Below are 23389 nucleotides of genomic sequence, written 5' to 3' on the forward strand. Positions count from 1 at the left end.
GCACAGAACCCTCGTCACAGAAGTGCTCATTTGAAGATGATGCTTCAAGCTCCCGAGCTGTCTTGCTCCTTCTATCCAGGGCCTGCCAGCAAGTCAGGGGGTCCGTGGGGCACTGGCAGCCACAGGCAGTGTGGCAGTGCTCGGGCACAGGCAGTGGGGAGGCCAGGGCTCCAGCTGCCACGTGGCAAGACCACCCCTCTTGGGCATAGAGGCGGGAGGAGGCAGAGGAAGAAAAGGAGAAGAGGAGCTCACAGGCCTCTGAGACCAGGTGTGGGATAAGAAGATGAGAGACTGCCAGCGCTGGCTTCCGGTGTGGGCCTGAGGCCGCCAGCCCAGTAGTGGCTGCCTCCCTGTGCTGACCTCTGGCCATCAGCGCCCTCACACACGCCCTGCCCAGGCCATGGGGCTTCTTAGTGGGTCCAGAAAGGAGGACAGGATGGGCTCTCGGGGCAGCCCGTCCTGGTGTGGTCACAGGTGGGGTCACAGGCGGGGGTGGGGGCCTGTTCTGGATGAGCGCGTCATCTCCAGTATGGGCAAGCAGAAGCCTGTCCCTCTTGGTAGCCAGAGGTCGCTCCCATTATAGGCTCACCCCAGCCCTCCCTCCCTCTTGGGGGCCCGGGTGTTGGTCATCTCTCCCTCGTTCCTTTCAGACGAGCATTTCGTGGTAGCCCTCTATGACTACGCCGCCGTGAATGACCGGGACCTGCAGATGCTGAAGGGGGAGAAGCTACAGGTCCTGAAGGGGTGAGGCTCCAGGACGCCGTCCCCTGTCCCTGCAGGACTCCCGCCACATCCTTCCCTCCTCTGCCCACCACATCCTCCGTGGCTGACCCCAGAAATCTTCCCCACTGCCCCGCCCCCATCCCTGGCCCCAGCATTTTCTTGAACTTGGCCCGTTCATCCTCCTCTCCAGAGTCTTTCTGGTGAAGTGATTTCCATTCACAACTTCCTGCTCATCCTTCAAAGCCCACGTTCCATGCCACCACCTCCATGCAGCCCTCCTGACTCCTTCGGGCATGTGGACCTTGTCCTTTATGCAAGCCAGTCTGGCTGTTCCTTGAGAGCCTTGCATTTAAGTCAATCGTGTCCATATTTGTCTCCTTCTCAAGTCAGGCACCCACATGGATTACACACACCCGTCCTGCTTTAGCTCATTTCCGTGTCCTTCTCAGAAACTCCGTCTAGGCCTGCTCTCTGAGTGACCAGCCTTGTCCCGTGGAGCTCTGAGGGTCTGATTTTGTTCTTGAAGTTCTGCAGTGACCTTGAGCCATGCTCAAGAAAGTCCTGACTGTTGATCCTATACAGGCCGCCCAACTGTGTCTTCCTCAAGCCTGTCCCAAGTCCCTTACCAAGCTCCGAACACATCCCATTCATCAAGAGGAAGGCTGCTGGCCGGAGCCCTGGGTCCTCTTGGGCTGGTCAGGCTGTATAGATAAGCTCTTCCCCCTAGAGCTTACCCAGATACCCACCATACCACGGAGCAGCGGGCACAGCCCCTTCCTGCCTCCCGTACTGTCTACGTCTGCGGATTCTCTGCCTTCCAGGGAGAGATGGCATTGAGGAAGCCTGGGAGCTGCCCAGAGATGGGCCCACAGGGGCCATGATCACAGCTCTGTTTCCCCTGCTCCCGCTAGAACTGGAGCCTGGTGGCTGGCCAAGTCGCTTGTCACAGGAAGAGAAGGCTATGTGCCCAGCAACTTCGTGGCCCGAGTGGAGAGCCTGGAAGTGGAGAGGTAGGTGGCATGGGAAGCCCCCTGGAGCCAAGGTGCAGTCACTGTCTCTGCTCCCTGGGCTGCTAGGCAGGGCAGGTCCAGAATGGGACTGACCAGGGAGCCCGCAGGCACCAGCAAAGCGGGGACAGGAAATTAGCTCTGCTGGAAAGGCCCCTCTGCTGGCTCCAGATGACAAGTTCAGACCACTGTGTGACACTGAGCGAGCCATTGTGTGACACTGAGCAGACCGCTGTGTGACACTGAGACACTGAGCAGGATGCTGTGTGACACTGAGCAGACTGCTGTATGACACTGAGATACTGAGTAGGCCGCTGTGTGACACTCAGCAGGCCACTGTGTGACACTGAGCAAACCGCTGTGTGACACTGAGCAGGCCGCTATGTGACACTGAGGAGACTGCTGTGTGACACTGAGACACTGAGCAAGCCACTGTGTGACACTGAGCAGACCGCTGTGTGACACTGAGCAGACCGCTGTGTGACACTGAACAGGCCACTGTGTGACACTGAGCAGACCGCTGTGTGACACTGAGACACTGAGCAGGATGCTGTGTGACACTGAGCAGGCCGCTATGTGACACTGAGGAGACTGCTGTGAGACACTGAGCAGACCACTGTGTGACACTGAGCAAGCTGCTGTGTGACACTGAGCAAGCCGCTGTGTGACACTGAGCAGGCCGCTATGTGACACTGAGCAGACTGCTGTGTGACACTGAGGAGACTGCTGTGTGACACTGTGACACTGAGCAGACCGCTGTGTGACACTGAGCAGACCGCTGTGTGACACTGAACAGGCCACTGTGTGACACTGAGCAGACCGCTGTGTGACACTGAGACACTGAGCAGGATGCTGTGTGACACTGAGCAGGCCACTATGTGACACTGAGGAGACTGTTGTGTGACACTGAGACACTGAGCAGACCACTGTGTGACACTGAGCAAGCTGCTGTGTGACACTGAGCAAGCTGCTGTGTGACACTGAGCAGACCACTGTGTGACACTGACACTGAGCAGGATGCTGTGTGACACTGAGCAGACTGCTGTGTGACACTGAGACACTGAGCAGGATGCTGTGTGACACTGAGCAGACTGCTGTGTGACACTGAGGAGACTGCTGTGTGACACTGAGACACCGAGCAGGCCACTGTGTGACACTGAGCAGACCCCGCTGTGTGACACTGAGCAAGCCGCTGTGTGACACTGAGCAGGCCGCTGTGTGACACTGAGCAGACCCCGCTGTGTGACACTGAGCAGACTGCTGTGTGACACTGAGCAGGCCGCTGTGTGACACTGAGCAGGCCGCTGTGTGACACTGAATAGGCCGCTGTGTGACACTGAGCAGGCCGCTTTGTGACACTGAGGAGACTGCTGTGTGACACTGAGACACTGAGCAGGCCACTGTGTGACACTGAGCAGAGTGCTGTGTGACACTGAGACACTGAGCAGGCTGCTGTGTGACACTGAACAGGCCGCTGTGTGACACTGAGCAGGCCGCTTTGTGACACTGAGGAGACTGCTGTGTGACACTGAGACACTGAGCAGGCCACTGTGTGACACTGAGCGGAGTGCTGTGTGACACTGAGACACTGAGCAGGCTGCTGTGTGACACTGAACAGGCCGCTATGTGACACTGAGCAAGCTGCTCTTCTAAGCTAAACAAGAGCAGTCCTTCTCCTGGCTTCCCTGGATGGAACCGTCCCCTGTGTCTGATGGCCTCACAGGCTAACAGGGAGGCACTGTGACCACAAACCCTCCCCTGTATCCTCCACAGGCAGGACTCAGGGCTTAGCCTCGGAAGCTCCCAGGAGGGTGGCTTGTTCAGAACCAACTAACTAACAGGAGAGCAGGATCCCAACCTTCTAATCCTGTAGTCTCTCCTCCCCCATGTCCCCATGGCGCTGGGAATGTTGGACTCGGCCAGCCAGGGCCCCCAGAAATCTGTTCACAGGGCCCAGCTCTGCCTGAGGACTGGGGCCCAGCAACAGTGAATCTTCTCTGGGCACTGTGAGCCCTGCATCTTTCCCCAGAATGGTGTGGGGAACCGTGGGACTCTCCCACACAGAACGACCCCATACTGAAGGGGACATGCTGGGGTCCCTGCTCAGAGAGTCTCGGCAGTTTGCCTCTTTCAGAGCTCGGACGGCAAGGAGGCAGGCGTGTGCCTGTGATACGCAGCTGTGCTTTGGAGAGAGTGAGCAGGTGCATTTTTCCAAAGCAAAATTAACAAAGGTCACCCAAATAGTGTCCTTGTTTCATTGCAGGAAACAGTGAGTCCAGGGCTGACAGGAAGGACGGGAAGGGCAGGGGGACAGAGGGCGCTGACTCCATCCCGGTGCGGAGAGCAGCAGCTCAGGGCCGACTTGGGAGCAGAAATGCTAGACTTTATTTCTTGGGGGTGGGCAGCTCAGGCGGGAGGCTCAGTGGGGATACTCCGAGGAGCAGGGCCGCTCTGAGGTTCGCCAGTTCCTGCTGTTTTCCAGGTGGTTCTTTAGATCACTGAGCCGGAAGGAGGCCGAGAGGCAGCTTCTGGCTCCAGTCAACAAGGCCGGCTCCTTTCTCATCAGAGAGAGTGAAACCAACAAAGGTAGGTGTGGTGGCCTTGCCCGCCTTCCCTGCCCTGCGTATCCATCCCGAGAGGCCCTCTCCAGAGGCCTGGCCCTGGAGTGAGAGGGGAAGGGGTGACTGCCAGGAGAACCAGCAGCTTCCGGGCCTGTGTCCCTCCCAATTCAGGCCCTGCCCGGGAGTTGATGTGGGGGCTGTCCACAAAAACAGTCCTCCTTGTCCAGGCTGGAAACCACCCAGGCATGGGAAGCCAGGTGGACAGGGGTGGCCCCATGCCAGACTGACCATGTTGCCTGGTCAGCAGGAACACCAAGGCCAGTGGAGGCCAGGACAGGGGGAACCCTGAGCCCTCAACCACCAGCTTCTTTGGAATCAAGGATTGGGGGAGCTCAAAGAATCCCTGGAGATCATCTCAGCCAGAGGCTGCAGGTAGCATAGGTTAGGAAGTGGCCTATGCCTGACGTAAGGGAAGGGGTAGTGATTGTGGGGAGCCCATGTCAGTCTAGACACGAGTTTAAATCCACTGATGACGGAGCAAAACTTTGCTGTCACTACCCTCAGGGGTTTTCTTGCTTTCTCTGTCATTTGCTTTCTTTCCTTCCTAATGTTTTTTGGCGTAAAACAGAAATCATATATAAAGCTTGCACGAAGTATGAGTGCGTAATTCTAAATTAAATAGGGTGATAATACACAAATCCCTGCGTAACCACAGCCAAGAGATAGGGCATCCCAGACCACCAGGAGCCCCCCTCACTTCCCGACTCGGGCTCCTCCTGATTCAACCCCCACCCCCAGGAGCTACCCGTTGTCCTGACTCGGGTGGAAACCCTTCCTCGCTTTTCTGTGGTTTTGCCACCAGGTCTTGTCTGTTTCTTAGCTTTGTGCAGATAGAATCACTGTGTTTCTTTCTCTGTGACTTGCTCCTGTCACTCAGCAGTGTTTGTGAGATTCTGTGTTAGTTTCCTGGGCTGCCGTAACAAAGTAGCACAGACTGGGTGGCTTCCACGACAGAAGTTTGTTATGTCACAGCTCTGGAGGCTTGAAATCCAAGACTGAGGTGTCGGCAGCATTGGCTCCTCCCGAGGCCTCTCTCCTTGGCTTGCAGACAGCCGACTTCTCCATGTCCTCATGTGGCTGTCCCTCCGTATGTGTCTGTGTCCTAATCGTTTATGAGGACACCTGTCACATTGGATTAGGGCCCACCCATATGAACTCATTTTACCTTAATCACCCCTTTAAAGCCCTGTCTCCACATATGGCCACATTCTTAGGACTGAGGGTTAGGGCTTTCACATAGGAATTGGGAGCACACATGATTCAGCCTGTAACAGATTCATGCACGTGGTTGGGATGGTAAGCCTGTTCACGTTCATTGCTACAGAATCTCAGGTGTGACCGTTCCAGGGACAAGTTAGCCATTCTCATGCTGTGGGCATTGGGTTGTTTCCAGTCTGGGGCCGTTAATGCATGTGTTGCATTGAACCCTATTATGGTCCCTGGTGCTCACTGGCCACTAGCTTTTCATCTGTAAGATACAAATCCATTTGACAGATGGGCAAAGTGACCCCCTGAAACAGGAAATGACTTGCTGGAGGCCAGCAGTAAGCATCAGAGCCCGAAGCACCAGTGGCCACATCATCTAAGAGGCTGAGAGGCTTCCCAGGCTCTACAATGTGGCAAGCTAGGGTGATCCAGGGACTTCCCACACAACGTGAAGAATGCTTTGCTCATCCGGAAGCTGTCCATAGCAACCGGCTACAGCCTCGCGGCCAATTTTAACAGGAGAGGAGATGGTGACAGTGACATCAGAGGAGGGAAGGAAGAGAGAGTGACTGAAATATGAGTTTGGTTCCTGTGGTTGGGGTGATGAGAATGGATGGGGATGTTGCCTGGTGGGAGCACCCTTGGGCTGTCCCTTGATTTCATCTGTGGCTCAAGGACAGCAGCCAGAGAGTGGAAACCCAGAGTATGGAAAGTTGTCATAGCACCCTGTGACTGTCTGGATCATTAGGCCCCGTTGCCCCACTAATGGCCAGGACCAGGTTGGGGAGCAGGAGGGGTACATTGGAAAACTGGGGTGCTCTGTGCAGGATTTCTTGGAATGCACCAATGCCTGTATAACGTTTTATATATACATATACATACACATAGATATATAAATTTTATAGTTAGATGCATATTGGATATTGTCACTATCCCATTTTTATGGTAGAGCACCTCTGTCCAAGAAACAATTTGGGAGTCACTGGAGATGACATAAACGTTTGACTGTTGTAGAGCCTTTCAAACATACACGGAAGTAGAGGAAATAGTTCAGTGGAACCCCTGGTGCCCATCACTGAGCTCCAACAGTTGTCAACGGAGCCAGTCGTGTTTCATCTGTATCCTCCACTCCACCCCTGTTCTTTCAAAGCAAATCCCAAACATCATGTCATGTCACCCTAGAAGTGATATTTCAAGCATTTCCTATTGCTAAGGTGCCTTCTGATGTGAAAGCCCCGCCCCCCGCCCCCCGCCCAATCTGGTGTGGAAGAAGAAGGGTTCTCTATGAGTCTCACATCTTTTCCTGTCCATGTCCACCCCAGGAAGCCAGTCCAAGCTGGGAATTGGCCAGATGGGACCAGGGCTACAGGATTGTTCATCATCACCTCACCACATGCACATACACATGCGCACACACACGCACGCACATATGCATACATGCACACACTCATACACATGTGCACACACAGGCATGTGTACACATGTATACACATACACATGCACACGCATGCACATGCATGCACACACATGTGCATACACAGGCATGTGTGCATACCATGCATACACATACACATGCACACATGTACACACGTGCATACACAGGCATATATGCACACCATGCATACACATGCACATACACATGCACATACGCATACATGCACACATACATGTGCACACACATGCACACACATGCATACACAGGCATGTGTGCACGCCATGCATACATATGCACATATGCATACATGCACACATGTGCACACACATGCACATGCATAGACAGGCATGCGTGCACATCATGCATACACATGCACATATGTACACATGCACACACTCATACGTGCATACACAGGCACCTGTGCACACATACACATGCACACACATGCACATACACACATGCACACACATACAAGCACACATGTACACATATGCACACATATACACACATGCACATATGCACACACACACGAACACATGCACTTGCACACATACACATGCATACACACACACACGCACACATGTGCACATATGCACCCACGCCCCTTCCTCCTGCCCAGGTTACCTCCAGCTGTGTGCCTATTTTCATCAAGGAGCTATCGTATGATAGAAGAGACTCATTACATGGGGGGGGTGGGAAAAGGGCAGGATATGTACACACCTTACACACACATATGCACACATACACAACTCCAAAGCAAGCCCCGTCTGTATATGGGAGCAACAGCAGTGATTCAAGACAGGGATGGAAGCAGGGGAGTGAGTCCTACCCCTTGTGGCCTCCACGGTGTCCCTGAGCCTGTCAAGCCTCAGTTTATTGGTGTCTATGCTAGGACAGACTCGCTTCCCAGCTCAGCATCAGGCAGTCCTTCAGTGCTGAGAAATCGTTATCTCAGAGCCAGCCCTTCTTGCCCAGGGCAGTCCAGACATACTACAGAGGCGGGGGTCCAGGTTTTGTGAACCTGAAGCTGATAGGATCTGAGGTCCTCTTTAAGAAGAATACGTAATTGTCAGCAGCCATCAGGGACCGGGCCTCAATGCAGCCCAGGTTAGTGAGGGTGGCCTTTAGGTCAGTGAGCTTGGCCAACATCACTGCGTGGAGAGCAGGCTCCTGGGCTCATCACCAGAGGCATCTGACATAGGTGCAGCCTACAAAATGGGGAGAAAGCCCTTGATTAATGAACCCCCTCAGGCCAGGCTCAGGTTCCTTAGACTAGGGGCACAGGCGCATCCGGGCAGGGTCGGGAAGAGAGTCTGCAGCATCCTGGCTGAGGCTGGGGTTGGGGGCATGGACTGGACTGGCGCACGCCTCTGGGCGTCCTTTTGCAAGTAGGTGATGAGAGAGAGGCACACTGGCTGAGGGAAACTGAAAGGGAGGAAGGGGTTGAGGTGGAGGAATGGACAGGAAAGGAAAGAACCTTAAGTCAAATGGGACCGCGGAAAACCAACGTCCACACCAAGAACGAGGCTCCGCGCCTGACCCCTGGCGGAGAGGTGTGGTACTGCTCCTGGTAGGCGCGGACTCGGGGAACTGAGAGAGCCCATGGTCCGCTGAGAACTCTGCCGGGCCCGGCGACCCCATCTCCCAAATAATGGGTTGGGGGAGGGTGGGGTCATGGTACTCAGGTAGCTGGACAGACGCATTTTATAAAAACATCAAGCTCATGGAAAAACGCTTCTCATCGGGAAACTCTTAACTCTTCTATTGTCCTTAACCCTTGACATCTGCTGCCACTTGCCTGCAGGAAAACATTAAGCCAGAAGACAAAATGATAGATTCATGTAACAGGCAGCAAATGAATTTGAACAGAGCCCCTGGGAATAGCTCATTACGCTCGCCACCATGGACATGGGTACTTGCAGCTGTGATTGGCTGTCTGCCTGTAGGAGTAAAAGACATCCTCCATAGCCAGAAAACAAAGCTCCTAGTCCCTCCAACGAGACTAGATTTCTCAGTCCCTGGCAAAGGGTCCCCGAGTGACCAGGTCCCCAAGTGGAGACTCACATGATTACTGAGAAAATGTCCTGCCTGCCACAGAGCTCTGTGATCCCCCGGTTGATTCCCTGGGGGACACTGGGGTGATGTCAAGGTCAGAGTCAGGCGGAGCTTACAGGGAAGGCTTCCGAAAGCACAGAAGTTGAGATGCAGGGCAAGGGAACTTGTGGTGGGAGTGGTGACAGTGGAGGACAGCACTGGGGAACTTTTTTCAAGCTTTAAGATGAGGCCCAAACCCCAGTCCTGTGTTTCATGCGTGTGTCTCTGTGAACCCTCCAGGTGCCTTCTCCCTGTCTGTGAAGGATGTCACCACCCAGGGGGAGCTGATCAAGCACTATAAGATCCGCTCCCTGGATGAGGGGGGCTACTACATCTCCCCCCGGATCACCTTCCCCTCGCTGCAGGCCCTGGTGCAGCACTATTCTAGTAAGACGGGGTGTGCAGTGTGGGTGGGGACTTGTGCCAAGAGCCCCTGTGTCTCTCGATAAGATCCCCAATTGTGTGGGTCATTAGTGCCACCTTGGGGGAAGGGAAGATCATCCCAAAGCTAGACCTGAGGAGGTAGCAGGTCTCAGCACTATGAATTGGTGGACCTAACACCCTCTCCTGGCTCAGCAGGGAACCCCTTAGAAAGTAGCAAGTATTTTCAGTCTTAGAGTGAGCAGGTCAGTTTTAGAGATAGCATGCCCTGCTTTGTGCAAAGAGAGAGTTGAGTGTGTGCGCATGAGCAGGCGTGTGCATGTGCCCATGCAGGGGGGTCGGGGCGGCTGGGGAGTGAGGGGCCCAGCTAGGAGTGACACGGCTCCCAAGAGAGAGCCTGGCTGCTCTGGTGACCCCCAGTCCTACCTTTTCTTCTCTAATGCAGAGAAGGGGGATGGTCTCTGCCAGAGGCTGACCCTGCCCTGTGTGGGCCTAGCCCCGCAGAACCCTTGGGCCCAGGATGAATGGGAAATCCCCCGGCAGTCTCTCAAGCTGGTCAGGAAACTCGGGTCTGGACAATTTGGCGATGTCTGGATGGGTAAGTGTGTGCACATGTGGGAGTCTTTCTCCCCCACATTCCACCCACGCTGTATCCTGAGTCCAGAATTGGCTGTGGAAGACTGAAGGTTCAGTATTTTTAGAGCGTCATCCCTCCCCTGGAAGACTTGGGAGGGAGCGAGGACAGAGGCAAGGACACCCATTTTACAAAGGAGCCGGAGGAGGTACAGAGCTGTGTTGTAACAGCTGGGTCACCTACTGTGGTGGCAGAGCAGGAAGAGAATCCAGCTCTCCCAGCCCCCAGGTCGCTCCCTCCCTCGTTCTCTGCCTGCAACTGGCTTTTTCATTGAGCTGCAATGGCGCTAACTCCCCTTAGCTTTCCATCACCCGGATGGAAACAGGAGGTTCAAGGTGCTGAGCCATGAGGTTCCAGGGTCTGAGTGCAGGCTGGGGCAGCTGTGGGACTTCGGCCAAGTCACGGAACCTCCAGGCCCGGTGTCCTCACGTTTCTATTGCTGCTGACACCTGCCCCATCCCCTGCCTACCAGGATATGAAACTCGTGTTCCGTTTTATCCCTGGACTGGTTCACGAGTCCTCCGTTGCCTGGGGCAAGGTGCCTTTGGCAGGAGCTGCACCCAGGTCCCTGGCAAGTCCCAGATCCTCTAGAAAGGCAGGTAGAGTTGTCTTCGGCCCTTCAGGGAGCACGGGGACTTCCTGGAGTGCAGGGAGAGTGTGGAGATACAGGTAGTTTAAGGACTGGGACAGGTCTGCCACGGGGCTTCAGAAGGAAGGATACCCCCACTCCCCTTCCTCCTGCCCAGGTTTGCCCCCACTGTGTGCTTATTTTCATCAAGGAGCCATCGTGTGATAGAAGAGACACATTACATAGGGGAGGGGTAGGAAAGGGGCAGGTTACATGCAGGACAGAAGAACACAGACCTTGGGTGTGGGGCAGAGAGGTGAAACAGACCCCAAGCAGGGTACATTCCTCCATTGCCTGAGGCCCCGTACAGAAGGCCTAGGACACGAGGTAGGCCCCACGCAACCACGGCCTCCAGAGCGGCACTTTCCAGCTCTGGCACCTGGAATGGGGTGGCTCCTGGGCGCTTACCCCAATTTTGGTTAAGCGATCGCCTCCAAGCAAGGTCTCTGTCTACTGAGCGGTTTCTTCCCTCCCCTGGGCTCAGGTTACTACAAAAACAACATGAAGGTGGCCATCAAGACGCTGAAGGAGGGAGCCATGAGTCCAGAAGCCTTCCTGGGCGAGGCCAACGTGATGAAGACCCTGCAGCACGAGCGGCTGGTCCGGCTCTACGCCGTGGTCACCAAGGAGCCCATCTACATTGTCACCGAGTACATGGCCAGAGGTGGGGCCCGCAGAGCTGCATCCTCAGAGCGAGGCAGGAGGGCGGTCTTAGCAGGAGGAGGGGGATTGCAGCAGTGGGTTCCCCAGGCCAGGGGGTCTCCACAGGGAGCCGTTAGCCAGCGTCCTGCAGACCTAGGGCACGGCGTGGTGTGGGGGCCCGGAGGGATAGAGGGAGGGTGAGAAACGGGAGGGCGAAGTGGTTCTGATGGAGCCACGTTCTCCGCTCAGGAGCAGTTCAGCCAGCATCTCTGGAGTGTGTCCTCTGTGCCCAGCACTCTTTGGTGCCTGCTGGGAGGGACAGAGCATTGCAAAGTCAAAGGGGCCCCAGGCCAGGTGTGCAGGGACCCTGCTACACCCAGGTCTACTGCTTCCTGGTCGGGGAACCTCTTAGAACTGTGTGAATATTTTACAAGGATGGCCAGAGAGGTTCGGTTCGATGGCCTCTTAGGTCCCCAGCATGGCCAAATTCTCACGGGACAGGAGGCCTGGGATCGGGCTGAGCCTTTGACCTTCTCACCCGTCCTGTGACCCTGACCGCACGCTGCTCCTGTGCGATCCTAACATGCCCATCTAATACAGCTCCCTAACAACTGTCCCCAAGGGGGCCCCAGTCTGAGACTGTGCTGGGGGCGCCTCCAGACTGCCCCTAGGGCAAGCACTCATCCCTCCCAGCGCTCCGATTCCAGGGGAGCTGCATTTGTCCCCTGCGCCAAACCCGGGGGCAGTTCTGTCCCTCTGGTGCTTTCTCGCTGATGCCTGGTCCTCAGAGGCAGAGCGTGTCTGCCAACAGGGATCAAGGGAGCGAGGCTGACATGGGGGAAAAGACAAGAAGGGGCATCAGCCGTAGAGTCAGAACTGGGGCTCTCCTCCCAGCTCCCGGCCGGGTGACCTCAGGCAGGTCCCTGCACCTGGCTGAAACCTAACTGCTGGGCAGCTGCTGGTATATGCGCTGCCTCCTGGGGTGCTGAGCTTGGCACTTTGTGAAGGGGAAGGCACTCGACAGCAGCAGGTAGGTCCTTCCTGATGCACTGAGAGATCTGAGGGTGCAAACTCCCTCTTCCCACCCCTGTGGGGAAACGCTCACGCCGGGAGAGGCCGGCACCGCCGGGGGAGGTCACTTTGCAGAAGGCCACTTGCAGCTTCTCTTTTCTTAGGATGCTTGCTGGATTTCTTGAAGACGGATGAAGGGAACAGATTGTCACTCCCAAGGCTGATCGACATGTCGGCCCAGGTTGGTGAAGGACCAGGTGCAGAGGAGGGGCGGCGTGGTGCCCTCTGACTTCCCGAGGCCCTCTCCTCCTCCAGGCCCTGTGGCTAACAACGTCAATGATTCAGAGGTTGTAGCAGTTAGAGTTAGGCTGGACTGTGAGGAAGAGAAAGCCTGAAGTCATAAGAGCTTAGATGTATAAACATCAGGAGGTGGGCAGTCCGGGTAGGCGGCAGCTTCGCCCCTCCATGTTCTCCCACCTGCTGGGATCTCAGGGTACCACTTTCTGCCGACAACAGCCGCTTACGTCTTACCACCCCATCCTCTCCTCAGCCAGCAGGAGAAGTCAGGGGCATGGAAGGCCACCTTCCTCTAGGCACACGTCCCCAAGGTCACCCACTGAACTTGCACCTGCATGCCCGGGCCACTGTGCCTCTTGCCCCATGCAGCGCATGCCCGGGCCACTGTGCCTCCTGCCCCATGCAGCGCATGCCCGGGCCACTGTGCCTCCTGCCCCATGCAGCGCATGCCCGGGCCACTGTGCCTCCTGCCCCATGCAGCGCATGCCGGGCCACTGTGCCTCCTGCCCCACGCAGCAGTGAGGGAGCCTGGGCCATGGAGCCTTTGTCCTGGGCAGCTGTGATGGAACGAGGTTGTTCTGTTCTGAGGGAAGCAAGGGCAAATGGGCATCATGGGAACACACAGGGTCAGCGAGATTTCCACTGGACCCGCAGCCAGAGTGTTCTGTGGTGACCTCACCCCTTCCTTAGATGGTACCCACAGACATCTCCGGTAGGAGGACGCTGAAAACGTGCCTCCCACCCCAGGGGCCCTCAGCCCTTGCCCAGCCCTGGCATCGACCCCAGGCTGACGGGCAGGTCTGGGCGACACACAAGTGCCAAGGATGTGACTTCTCTGAGCCCTGGAGGACCACCCCCCCTTCTGCCACCAGGGAATTATGAGTGCTGGGCCTCCTTGGCTACCCTGGACTGGCCCTCACGTTCACATGCAGAACCTTCCGGACTCCATGAGGTGAAGAGCAGAGTGGAGGGGAGGGTGTGTAGGCGAGAGCTCTAGCTGGCAGGAAGCACATCTGGTGGACCTGTTAAAACTGGAACTCTCAGCAGAAACGTTTTGGTCTGTGGTCAGCCAGTGAGGCACACACATGGGTGCACACACACCCACCAGCCACCGAGAGGAAACCCTCCCACCTACCACCCACATCAGCCCTCCTCCTTTGCCCAGACTCACCCAGGAGCCCTGCTGCAGGAACTGATGCCACAACGCCTTTTTCCACTGATGTGGGCAGAGAGCCATCTGGGCAGGCTGGCGAGATGGTTTTGGAAAATGAGTTCTGGTGATGGACTTCAAACCCCAGGCCACTGGTTCTTTTTCCTTTCCCCTTCCTTCCCCCACCCTCCACTGTCTCTTATTCAGTCCCCACTACACCCCCTTGGGAAATCTTGGGTGAACCAGAGGCAAAGGATGTGAAAAGCCCATCTGAGTTTAATACCTGGATGTGGTCACAGAGCTGGGGGTGAGGAGTCAGAAAATCAGAACCTCCCAGATAAGAAGCCTCTAACCACATGCTGACCATGCCAACGGCTCTCCAGGCATACACACACACACACACACACACACACACACACACACACACAGCAGACCATGCCAACGGCTCTCCAGGCATACACACACACACACACACACACACACACACACACATAGAGCAGACCATGCCAACGGCTCTCCAGGCATACACACACACACACACACTCACAGCCTCACACACAGCCTCACACACACACACCGACTCACACACACAGAGATTCACACACACAAACTCACACATTAACACACAAACAGACTCACACACACACAAACTCACACACAAACATGCCAACTCACACACACACTAGCAGACACATGGCCTGCCCTTCTGGGCTCTTCTTTTCTTACTCCATCGGATGAAATGCAAAGTCCCAAGGCCCGAGCTGGCCAACCCCACAAGACCCTGCAACCACAATCCCACAGGCCCCACTTTGCAGCCAGATGGCCCTGGTCCCTGTGCCCCATGCCTAGCCACCCCTCTGTCTCCTTTGCCCAGGAAGACTTGAACTCTTCCCACTCGGCAGAATCCTTATCATCATGCATAGCCCAAGTGAAATGTCATTTCTATGAAGGTTTTCCTGGACAAGAAACTGCTAGAGAGCCCTTGGCTCAGGTGTTCCCAGAAGCATTGTTCTTGCTAAGCAGATCTGGGCAGCTTCTTCGTGAAAGCTGATCTGAGCCATACTCAACATTTTTAAAATACATATTTCTGGTACTGCTCAATAAATATTAGTTATCAGAATGAGTGCTGTTAGATGCTGCCCTGATATATTTAGTACTCAGTTTTATATTCCCCACAGTCCCATACTAATAAATGTGCATTGATTGAATGGTGTAGCAAGGGGATGGATGGATGAATGTATGGATGGATGCATGGATGAATGGATGGATGGATGCATGGATGGATGGATAAATGGATGAATGCATGGATGGTGGAGGGATGCATGGATGGATGGATGCATGGATGGATGGATGGATGCATGGATGGATGGATGCATGGATAGATGGATATATAGATGGATGGTTGGATAGATGGGTGGGTGGATGAATGGATGGATGCATGGATGGATGGATGGATGAATCAATGGATGAGATGGATGCATGGATGGATGGAGGGATGGATGGATAGATGGATGGATGAATTGATGGATGCATGGATGGATGCATGGATAGATGCATGGATGAATGGATACATGGATGGATACATGGATAGATGAATGGATGGATGGATGGATGCATGGAGGGATGGATGGAAGGATGGGTAGATATATGGATGCATGGATGAATGGATGGATGGATCATGGATAGATGGATGAATGGATGGATGGATGCATGCATGGATGGATGGATGAATGGATAGATGGACAGATGGATGTGTGGTTGGATGGATGGATGGATAGATGGATAGATGAATGGATGGATGGATGGATGGTTGGATGCCTGGATGGATGGATGGATGAATGGTTAGATGGACAGATGGATGTGTGGATCGATGGATACATGGATAGATGAATGTATGGATGGATGGATGGTTGGATGCCTGGATGGATGGATGGATGAATGGTTAGATGGACAGATGGATGTGTGGATCGATGGATACATGGATAGATGAATGGATGGATGGATGGATGGAAGGATGAGTTGGATGCATGGATAGATGGATGGATTCATGGATAAACCAATGAAATGCAACCATAAGGAGAAGTGAGATCAATTCTAGTGCTGGCTTCTTGCAGTCGCAAGTCTGATGTGGTAAATGTTCTCTCTGTTTTCTGTCTGCCTTAGTTTCTTCATCCATTGATTGAGTGAATAAAGCCTTAGTTTCCTCTGCTACAAGGCACCAAGCAGCACAAGCTGCTATCCCTGGCCCAGGCTGGTGAGCTGGGGAGGAGAGACGAGGCTCTTCTTCCTCACGGTCTCTGTCCACCCGGATCTGCCAGTGCTCCCTGGGTGCCCCCATGAGGCAGGTGTTGGATGAGGTCCTTGGTCACAAGTCACCTCGTCTAATGCTTGCCTCAACCCTGCACCCTGAAGACCACATCCCTCACGTTCCAGGTCAGGAATGTGGCCCCTCGAGGAGGTTAAGCAGCTTCCTGGAGGTCAGCGACTCCAACTGAGGGCTCCCAGCTCCAGGAGCTGTGCTTCCAGCCAGCCGGGGAGAGTCGCCTGTCCCTGTCTCCTGCTCCCCATCTCCTTCCTTCCCTTTCTTCTTTTCTCCCTCCCTGTCCTTTTCTCCTGTCTGTGTTCTTCTACCTTCCATCTCTGCAGACCTTGGACACAGTTGTGTTGAGGGAAAATGAGGACGGGGAGGGCCACAGGTAGCCCCAGTGTCTCTGATGTCCACGTCGCTGCCGTTCTGGGCTTCTAGGAGAGGGGTTTATTCAGCTGAGGAGCAGCACAGCCAACTTTCTACTCTGCCCAAGAAGCAGCTCCTTCCCCAGCAGCCCACAGGGGCTGTGCAGGGGCCGCAGGTGGGCTCGGTCCTGGTGTGGAGGCCCCCGCAATGTCCTTTACCGTGTGCCTGTTCCCTCAGATTGCTGAAGGGATGGCGTACATTGAGCGCATGAATTCCATCCATCGCGACCTGCGGGCGGCTAACATCCTGGTGTCTGAGACCTTGTGCTGCAAGATTGCTGATTTTGGCTTGGCTCGGATCATCGACAGTGAATACATGGCCCAGGAGGGTGAGTACAGCCCCCAACCACGAGGGAAACCTGAGCCCTTACCTTCCCCAGCCCCCCAAAGCCCCCTTAATTCCTCCCAGCACAGCCCTGAGGGAAGACACCCGAGGGCTAGATGGTTTCCGCAACTCTACATCAGCATTTCTTTCACTTCCCCAATGTGTCCAGCAGCATAGTAGTGCCCCAAGACCTCCCACGGAGGAACAGCTTTAAGATAAGGTAGGTTTGGAGAAACAGTAGTCCACCCGCTCCCTGTCTTGGAGATTCCCAGTGTATATCAACATATTAAAGGCACTGAGAAGTCCTGAAGCAAAGGAACCATTTATGTTTGCCTCACCTAGTGCCTCCCGAACTAATTTGAGCTCCAAATACTTTTTTTTTTTTTTTTTTTTTTTTTTTTTTTTGAGATGGAGTCTCTGTCACTCAGGCTGGAGTGCAGTGGCACAATCTTGGTTCACTACAGCCTCCGCCTCCTGGGTTCAAGCAATTCTCCTGTCTCAGCCTCCCAAGTAGTTGGGATTACAGGCAAGTGCCACTACACCCGACTAATTTTTGTATTTTTAGTAGAGACGGGGTTTCACCATGTTAGCCAGGCTGGTCTTGAACTCTTGACCTCAGGTGATCCGCCTGCCTCAGCCTCCCAAAGTGCTGGGATACAGGCATGAGCCACTGTGCCCAGCCCCAGATACTATTTTTATGTAGCACCTATTAACCTTCCACAGAAGTAGGCTTTCCCAGAGCATGCTGTGGGAAACATGGCTCTCATGCGTGAGCAGCAAACCTCCCGAATTAGGGGCTCCACAGAGCACTCTCTTATTCTGTGAATTAAAATCTCCACAGAGCCCTCTGTCTTACTCTGTGAATATAACTGAGGTGGAAATCTCCTTCACAAGAGAATCTGAAGGGATCACACACATTTATCAAGCAAGCAGGCTGTATTCACTTAGCGTACGAGTGACAAGCAGACAGGATATGGCTTGCTCTCTCCGGAACTCAGGCTGGCTGAGGAGACCGAGAAATGGAGGCCAGGGGAGGCCATGAAGTGCCAGACCCTGAGGCCTGCTCCAAATGCTGGCCAGGCCCAGCCACCTCGGGCTTCACAGGGTGGCTGGATGTGAGTCCTTCCTCGCAGCGGCCTCCCAGGTACCAGTGTGACCGTTTCCATTTGGCAGGAAGGGACTCATGGAGGCTCCACCAGCTTTGAATGGCTCGCCCAGGCTGTGTTTTCTTTATTAAACAAGGCCCCTGCAAGGCAGAACACACCCCTTCCATCCGAGGTGGAAATGTGGTGGCTGCCCATGGAGGCCACTCTCTCTCTTTTTAAAGAACCAAAGTGGGTGACTGCGTGGCACTGGTGTCCATATTGTCCTTCTGTGCTGCAGATGCCTCTGCACTCACCTGGCATGCATCCTGGCGTGTGGCAGTGGCTCCCCCACCGTGTCTGGCTGCCCCGCCCTGCGAGGCCCCACAGTGGGGGACTGAGGGAAGGACAGCAGGAGCAGGGGTAGGGGTGAGGGTAGGGTGGAGAGTAGAGGCCACCTGCCGTGGCCTCCCAAAGCTGTGCATGGCTTTTCCTGCAGGGGCCAAGTTCCCCATCAAGTGGACTGCCCCAGAAGCCATCCACTTCGGGGTCTTCACCATCAAAGCAGACGTGTGGTCATTTGGAGTCCTCCTGATGGAAGTCGTCACTTATGGGCGGGTGCCATACCCAGGTAGGCGGCTCGCTCCGCAGCTCTCGCGGGCTCCCTGCTTTCCTGCGGCTCGTGTCTGTGGCTGCCCCCTTCTTTTCAGAGTGAGTGCCAGGGTGGGGACGGAGACCCAGGTGTGGCATCTGGGGTGGAGCTCTGGCCCTGCATCACTACTGCTCCAGGCAACAGGGCTGTGTCTCCTTCCTCCAGCAAAGGTCATGAGCCCCACAAACTGGAATCAAGACAAAGGGCACACCCGAATTCAGTTACTCCCAGTGGTCTGTTCTCAGTTGAGGACAGGTGGTACCTACCTTGGCATCACACCATAGTGGATTCCAAAAGCCCCATCCTGAGTGGGCAGAATCGTGGATGCCAGCCCACAGCCCCTGTCAGAAGGGCTTGGACCACTCGGCCCGGGCAGCTGGGTAGGCTCTGGGTCACCTGCTGCTGTGTGCACCTGCCAGCTGCCCGTGAGTGATGGGCTTGGCTGTGCCCCTGGCAGTCACAGTAATCAAGACAGGGAGGGTGCCATCTGCACAGGACCTGCCCGGCACGCAGGAGAAAATCTACAGCCTCTTTCCTAGGTGTTCCCCAAGCAATAAAAAGGACTGTTTAGAGGCTGAGCCTGTGGGCACTTGCTGTTCCCCGTCTGGGCCCACTGTGCCCCGCGGGCCGCTCACGGCCCCCCACCCACCGAGGACCCCTGCCCCTCATCCCCGCTCGCGGTCCCCTCTGCCTCTGTCACAGGGATGAGCAACCCAGAGGTCATCCGCAACCTGGAGCGCGGTTACCGCATGCCGCGTCCCGACACCTGCCCGCCCGAGCTGTACCGCGGCGTCATCGCCCAGTGCTGGCGCAGCCGGCCCGAAGAGCGGCCCACCTTCGAGTTCCTGCATTCGGTGCTGGAGGACTTCTACACGGCCACCGAGCGGCAGTACGAGCTTCAGCCCTAGCCAGCCTGCGCCCGCCGGCGCCGTGTGCCCACTGCTGCGCGGACGACCTCCCAGCTCCCGTGCCAGCACCAACGGGCCTCGAAGGCACTGAGAAACCAGAGGGCAGCTTTGCAGGGAGGGTGCCGGGACGGACTCCTTCCCCGGCTGTGTGCCCTTGGGCGACTTACGCGGCCTCTCTGTGCCGCCCCATTTGTAAAGAGGGCCGCATCAGTGACCTGGCACGGGCACCTGGAGTACTAAGTTAGCCCCCTAAGGTGTTCGGGACTAGTAAGTGACTGATAAGGCCCCAGTGCTGGGCCTTGACCGAGGAGTGGCCGCCGGTGGCCACGTCCAGGCCGCTGAGCCCTGCGAAGACCCCGCCCTGCAGAAGCTGGACTGGGTCCCCACCGCGCCACCTGATGCCAGCAGGGGCAGCCCCAGCCTAGGCTGCTTTCTGGCACTGCGGAGCTTTTCCATAATAAAGTCACGAGCGTTCGAGATTTCCGTGTCGTTACCGTGGCAAGCTGGACATCGCGTGCAGGACGCGCACGAGGCACGCGCGTGGCGCAGCCGTGGGGTCCCGCGTGGCCTGGGCTCCGGGAGCTCGAGCGGGGCCAGCAGGGGGCGCTGTGGCCTCATAAATCCGTGGCCAGGGCCCGCGCCGGGAGCGCTGTGCGGGGCAAAGCCCGGAGCTGACGCCGGGGGCCGGCGCTTTGGGGGCGGCCAGGATGAGAGCCCAGCCCCCAAGGCCAGGTGCATGAACGACGATCGGGTGATGATGGGGCGTCGAAGCGCGTCTCTCACTGCATGGAGGCTCTTCACTTTGCATGTTTTCGTTTTGTTTTTAATGGATCCAGTTTTTATTTGAGCAGTTTAGGTTTACAGAAAAAAAAAAAAAGGTAGGAAGTAGTAAGTAGACAGTCTCCATATCCCGCCCATTTCCCCTGTTACTAACACCTGGCAGTGGTGGTGCATTTGTTACCACTGATGAGCCAATCCTGATACAATGTCATTAACTGAAGCCCACCTCTTCATACGGGTTCTCGCTGCAGTGTTGTACATGCCATGGGTGTAGACGAAAGCAGAAACTTGTACCCACCGTTCTGGGCCCAGTGGTCGAAAGCCCCCTGGCCCCACCTGTGCACCTCCTTCCTTCCCCTTGAACCCTTGGCAAACGACTTGTCAGTGTTGACTCCTCTGACTGTGAGAACGCCCCGAGGCAGGACTCTTGCCACCCCGAGTACTAAGGTGGAAACTGAGGCACAAAGCGCTCACACACAGCTCACCTGCAGCAGGACGGGGGTGGAGGTGGGGGCGAGCTGCAGGCTCCGGCAGCACAGGATGAGAGTGGGGCCTTGGTGGGAGAACCCCGGAGAGGGGGCAGTCCCTGCAGGGGTGCTGGTGACAGCCATCAGCCAGGAAGGATGCAGTCCACATAGCTGTTCACCTACAGTCTCTGGATTCTCCAGCAGTCCGAGGTGGGAGCTTCACCATGGTTACCATGAAGCCGTTTCTGCAGATGAGGAAATCCATGGACTCCATGCCACCAGGCTTCTCTCAGCCAGTTCTTGGCCCTCACAGCCCCCACTGGCCATGGGCAAGCGCTGGGCAGGAGAACACAGCACTTTAGGAAGGGGGTCTGCAAGGGCAGGCAGGGGCAGGCCTGAAGCCTCGATGAGGAACCCAGGGGAACAGGTGTCCCCCAGCTGCGCCAGAATGCTGGAGGTGGAGGAACCTAGAGGGGGAACTCTGTTGTCCCAGACAGTGGAGGCTCCAGAAATTGTGGGGCCTCTGACCTCCCCCAGGACCTGGTCACACCAGGTTGCTGGAAGGAGGAAACTGCCTGGCCAAGAACCTGGTCCTAGGGGACATGGCTGGTGGGGGGTAAACGGGAGCGTGGGACAGCAGGGTTACTGCTCCTGCCAGTGGGGGCTGCTGGGGTTTGTGAATGGCAGGGCCAAGCTCACATGCTGGGCCTTCTCTGGGGTGGGGCTGAGCAGGGAGCTAAGATCACAGGATGAGGAATGAGCCCTTCCTTTCTTTCATGAGCAGGGACCGTAGGCTGGAGCACCACCTCTCAGCTCCGCCACAGCCTCTGTGAAGTGACTCTCATGACTCAGGAGCTGTCCTCAAGCTGCAAGGCTTGGGACTGTCTCCTCACCTCCCTGGACCCCAGTGTCATCCCCTAAAGATGAAAGAGTCACCCAATGCTTCACCAACGTCACCTCAGGTTTTTGTTTTAAAATGCAGGCTGGGCCTGGTGGCTTGTGCCTGTAATCCCAGCACTTTGGGAGGCAGACGCAGGTGGAACACCTGAGGTCAGGAGTTCGAGACCAGGCTGGCCAACACGGTGAAACCCTGTCTCTACTAAAAATACAATTTTTTTTTTTTTTTTTTTTGCAGGTTTTCTGACTTTTATTAAATCCTTACAAAACAGAATAGAAAATTCTGGCATTGACAGTTGGTGTAAAGGAAAACTTCTGAGCTCCATCAGTCCACCTGGTACAATGGAATTAAAGTGCTTGGATGTTTTTCCCCCACTTTAAAAAAAACTTTGAGGTTTTTTTTTTTTTTTTTTTTTTTTTTGTCTTTTAAAAACATCGTAACATTGACACATGGCTGTTCCATCCCCCAGCGCTGGGAGCTGGCCTGGGCGTCCCAGGATCTCCGCTCATTCACAGTAATGGTTCTGACCAGTCCTCCAGGTCACACGTGGATGCGACGGCGGCGCGGGGTGGGGGGGAGTGGAGGAGGAAGTGACTGTCCCACCTTAAGAAAAAAAAAGCTGCTAGCCGCTCAGCTTTCGAGCTGGGATGGCTGTGGTTACCTGCAGCAGGCGGGGCTGTTTGCTAGTTCTTTTATACAAAAAGGCAGAGAATCCCCCATTGCAAAATACGGAATCACTGACGGGCGGGACATGATGGGGGAGGGGGGCGGCCTTCCCCATCTTCCTGGGGTCTTTGGAAGGGGCAGTCCACAGATATGGGCAGTGGGGACCAGGGAGGGCACAGCACCCCCACAGCCACCAGACTGTGACCATCGTAGATTTGGGAGGGGTAGTGGGGCTGGGCAGGCCCCCCAACAGGCCCCCCGCCACATTCAAGTATTCTTCAAGAACAGGGAAGCAAAGTCAACCGATGTTTTTTCTTTCTTAAAAAAAAGAAACGACTAATTAGCTGGGTGTGGTGGCAGGTGCCTGTAATCCCAGCTACTAGAGAGGGTGAGGCACGAGAATCACTTGAATCCGGGAGGTGGAGGTTGCAGTGAGCCAAGATCGCGCCACTGCACTCCAGCCTGGGCAACAAGAGCAAAACTCAGTCTCAAAAAATAAAAATAAATAATAAAATAAAATTCAGGTCTTTCAACCTCTCCTCTTCCCACAGAGATTCTGATTCAGTGGGTTGAAGTCTGGATCTGGAAACGTCCTCTTTGATAAGCGCCCTGAGTGATTCCAATGCAGGCATTTCTTCCAGTGCAGCTCTCAGCCCTCGCCACTCACTAGAATCACCTTGTGTGGAATGGGGTCGAGGAGGCATAGTAAAGAGTGCCCGTGCCGGGGTTCCAGGTGAGCATGCTTTATCCAGAGCCTCAGCATTCTTTAAACGGCCCCAGCTGGTGCTAATATCCATCCAGGATTGAGAACCACTGGGCAGGGCTGTGTGAGGCTGGAAGCACTCCATCCCAGCAGGGCCAGCTCCAAGCACTGGGGGCCACGTTCAGGTCCTGAAACTGCAGGACCAGCAGATGCCTATGGCGTTTTCCAGCTCTGTCATGCAAGTGATAACCTGCGGAAATCAGAAAAGAAACTCACAAGACCGGCACATTCTCAGAGGTATGTTCTCAGGCAAGGCAAGCACCTGGCTCTCCTCCAGCTTGGTATG

The 23389-nt window shown here is 55.4% G+C and overlaps 1 protein-coding gene across 1 annotated transcript in view; it reads left to right on the top strand.

The window, feature by feature from the left end:
• BLK (BLK proto-oncogene, Src family tyrosine kinase) overlaps positions 1–19923 on the top strand; it is a 77447-nt gene extending 57524 nt beyond the window's left edge. The window contains exons 4-13 of the mRNA XM_012457350.3: positions 651–744; positions 1635–1733; positions 4213–4316; positions 9327–9473; positions 9913–10065; positions 11214–11393; positions 12547–12623; positions 16741–16891; positions 18469–18600; positions 19324–19923. Coding sequence (XP_012312773.2) covers positions 651–744; positions 1635–1733; positions 4213–4316; positions 9327–9473; positions 9913–10065; positions 11214–11393; positions 12547–12623; positions 16741–16891; positions 18469–18600; positions 19324–19529 — 1343 coding nt within the window. The 3' untranslated portion in view covers positions 19530–19923. The remainder of the gene's footprint in view (positions 1–650; positions 745–1634; positions 1734–4212; positions 4317–9326; positions 9474–9912; positions 10066–11213; positions 11394–12546; positions 12624–16740; positions 16892–18468; positions 18601–19323) is intronic.
• Positions 19924–23389: the final 3466 nt, after the last annotated feature.

This window comes from Aotus nancymaae, unplaced genomic scaffold (assembly GCF_030222135.1).
Source record: "Aotus nancymaae isolate 86718 unplaced genomic scaffold, 86718_ANA_hifiasm-v0.15.2.pri h1tg000079l, whole genome shotgun sequence".
Lineage (NCBI taxonomy): Eukaryota > Metazoa > Chordata > Mammalia > Primates > Aotidae > Aotus > Aotus nancymaae.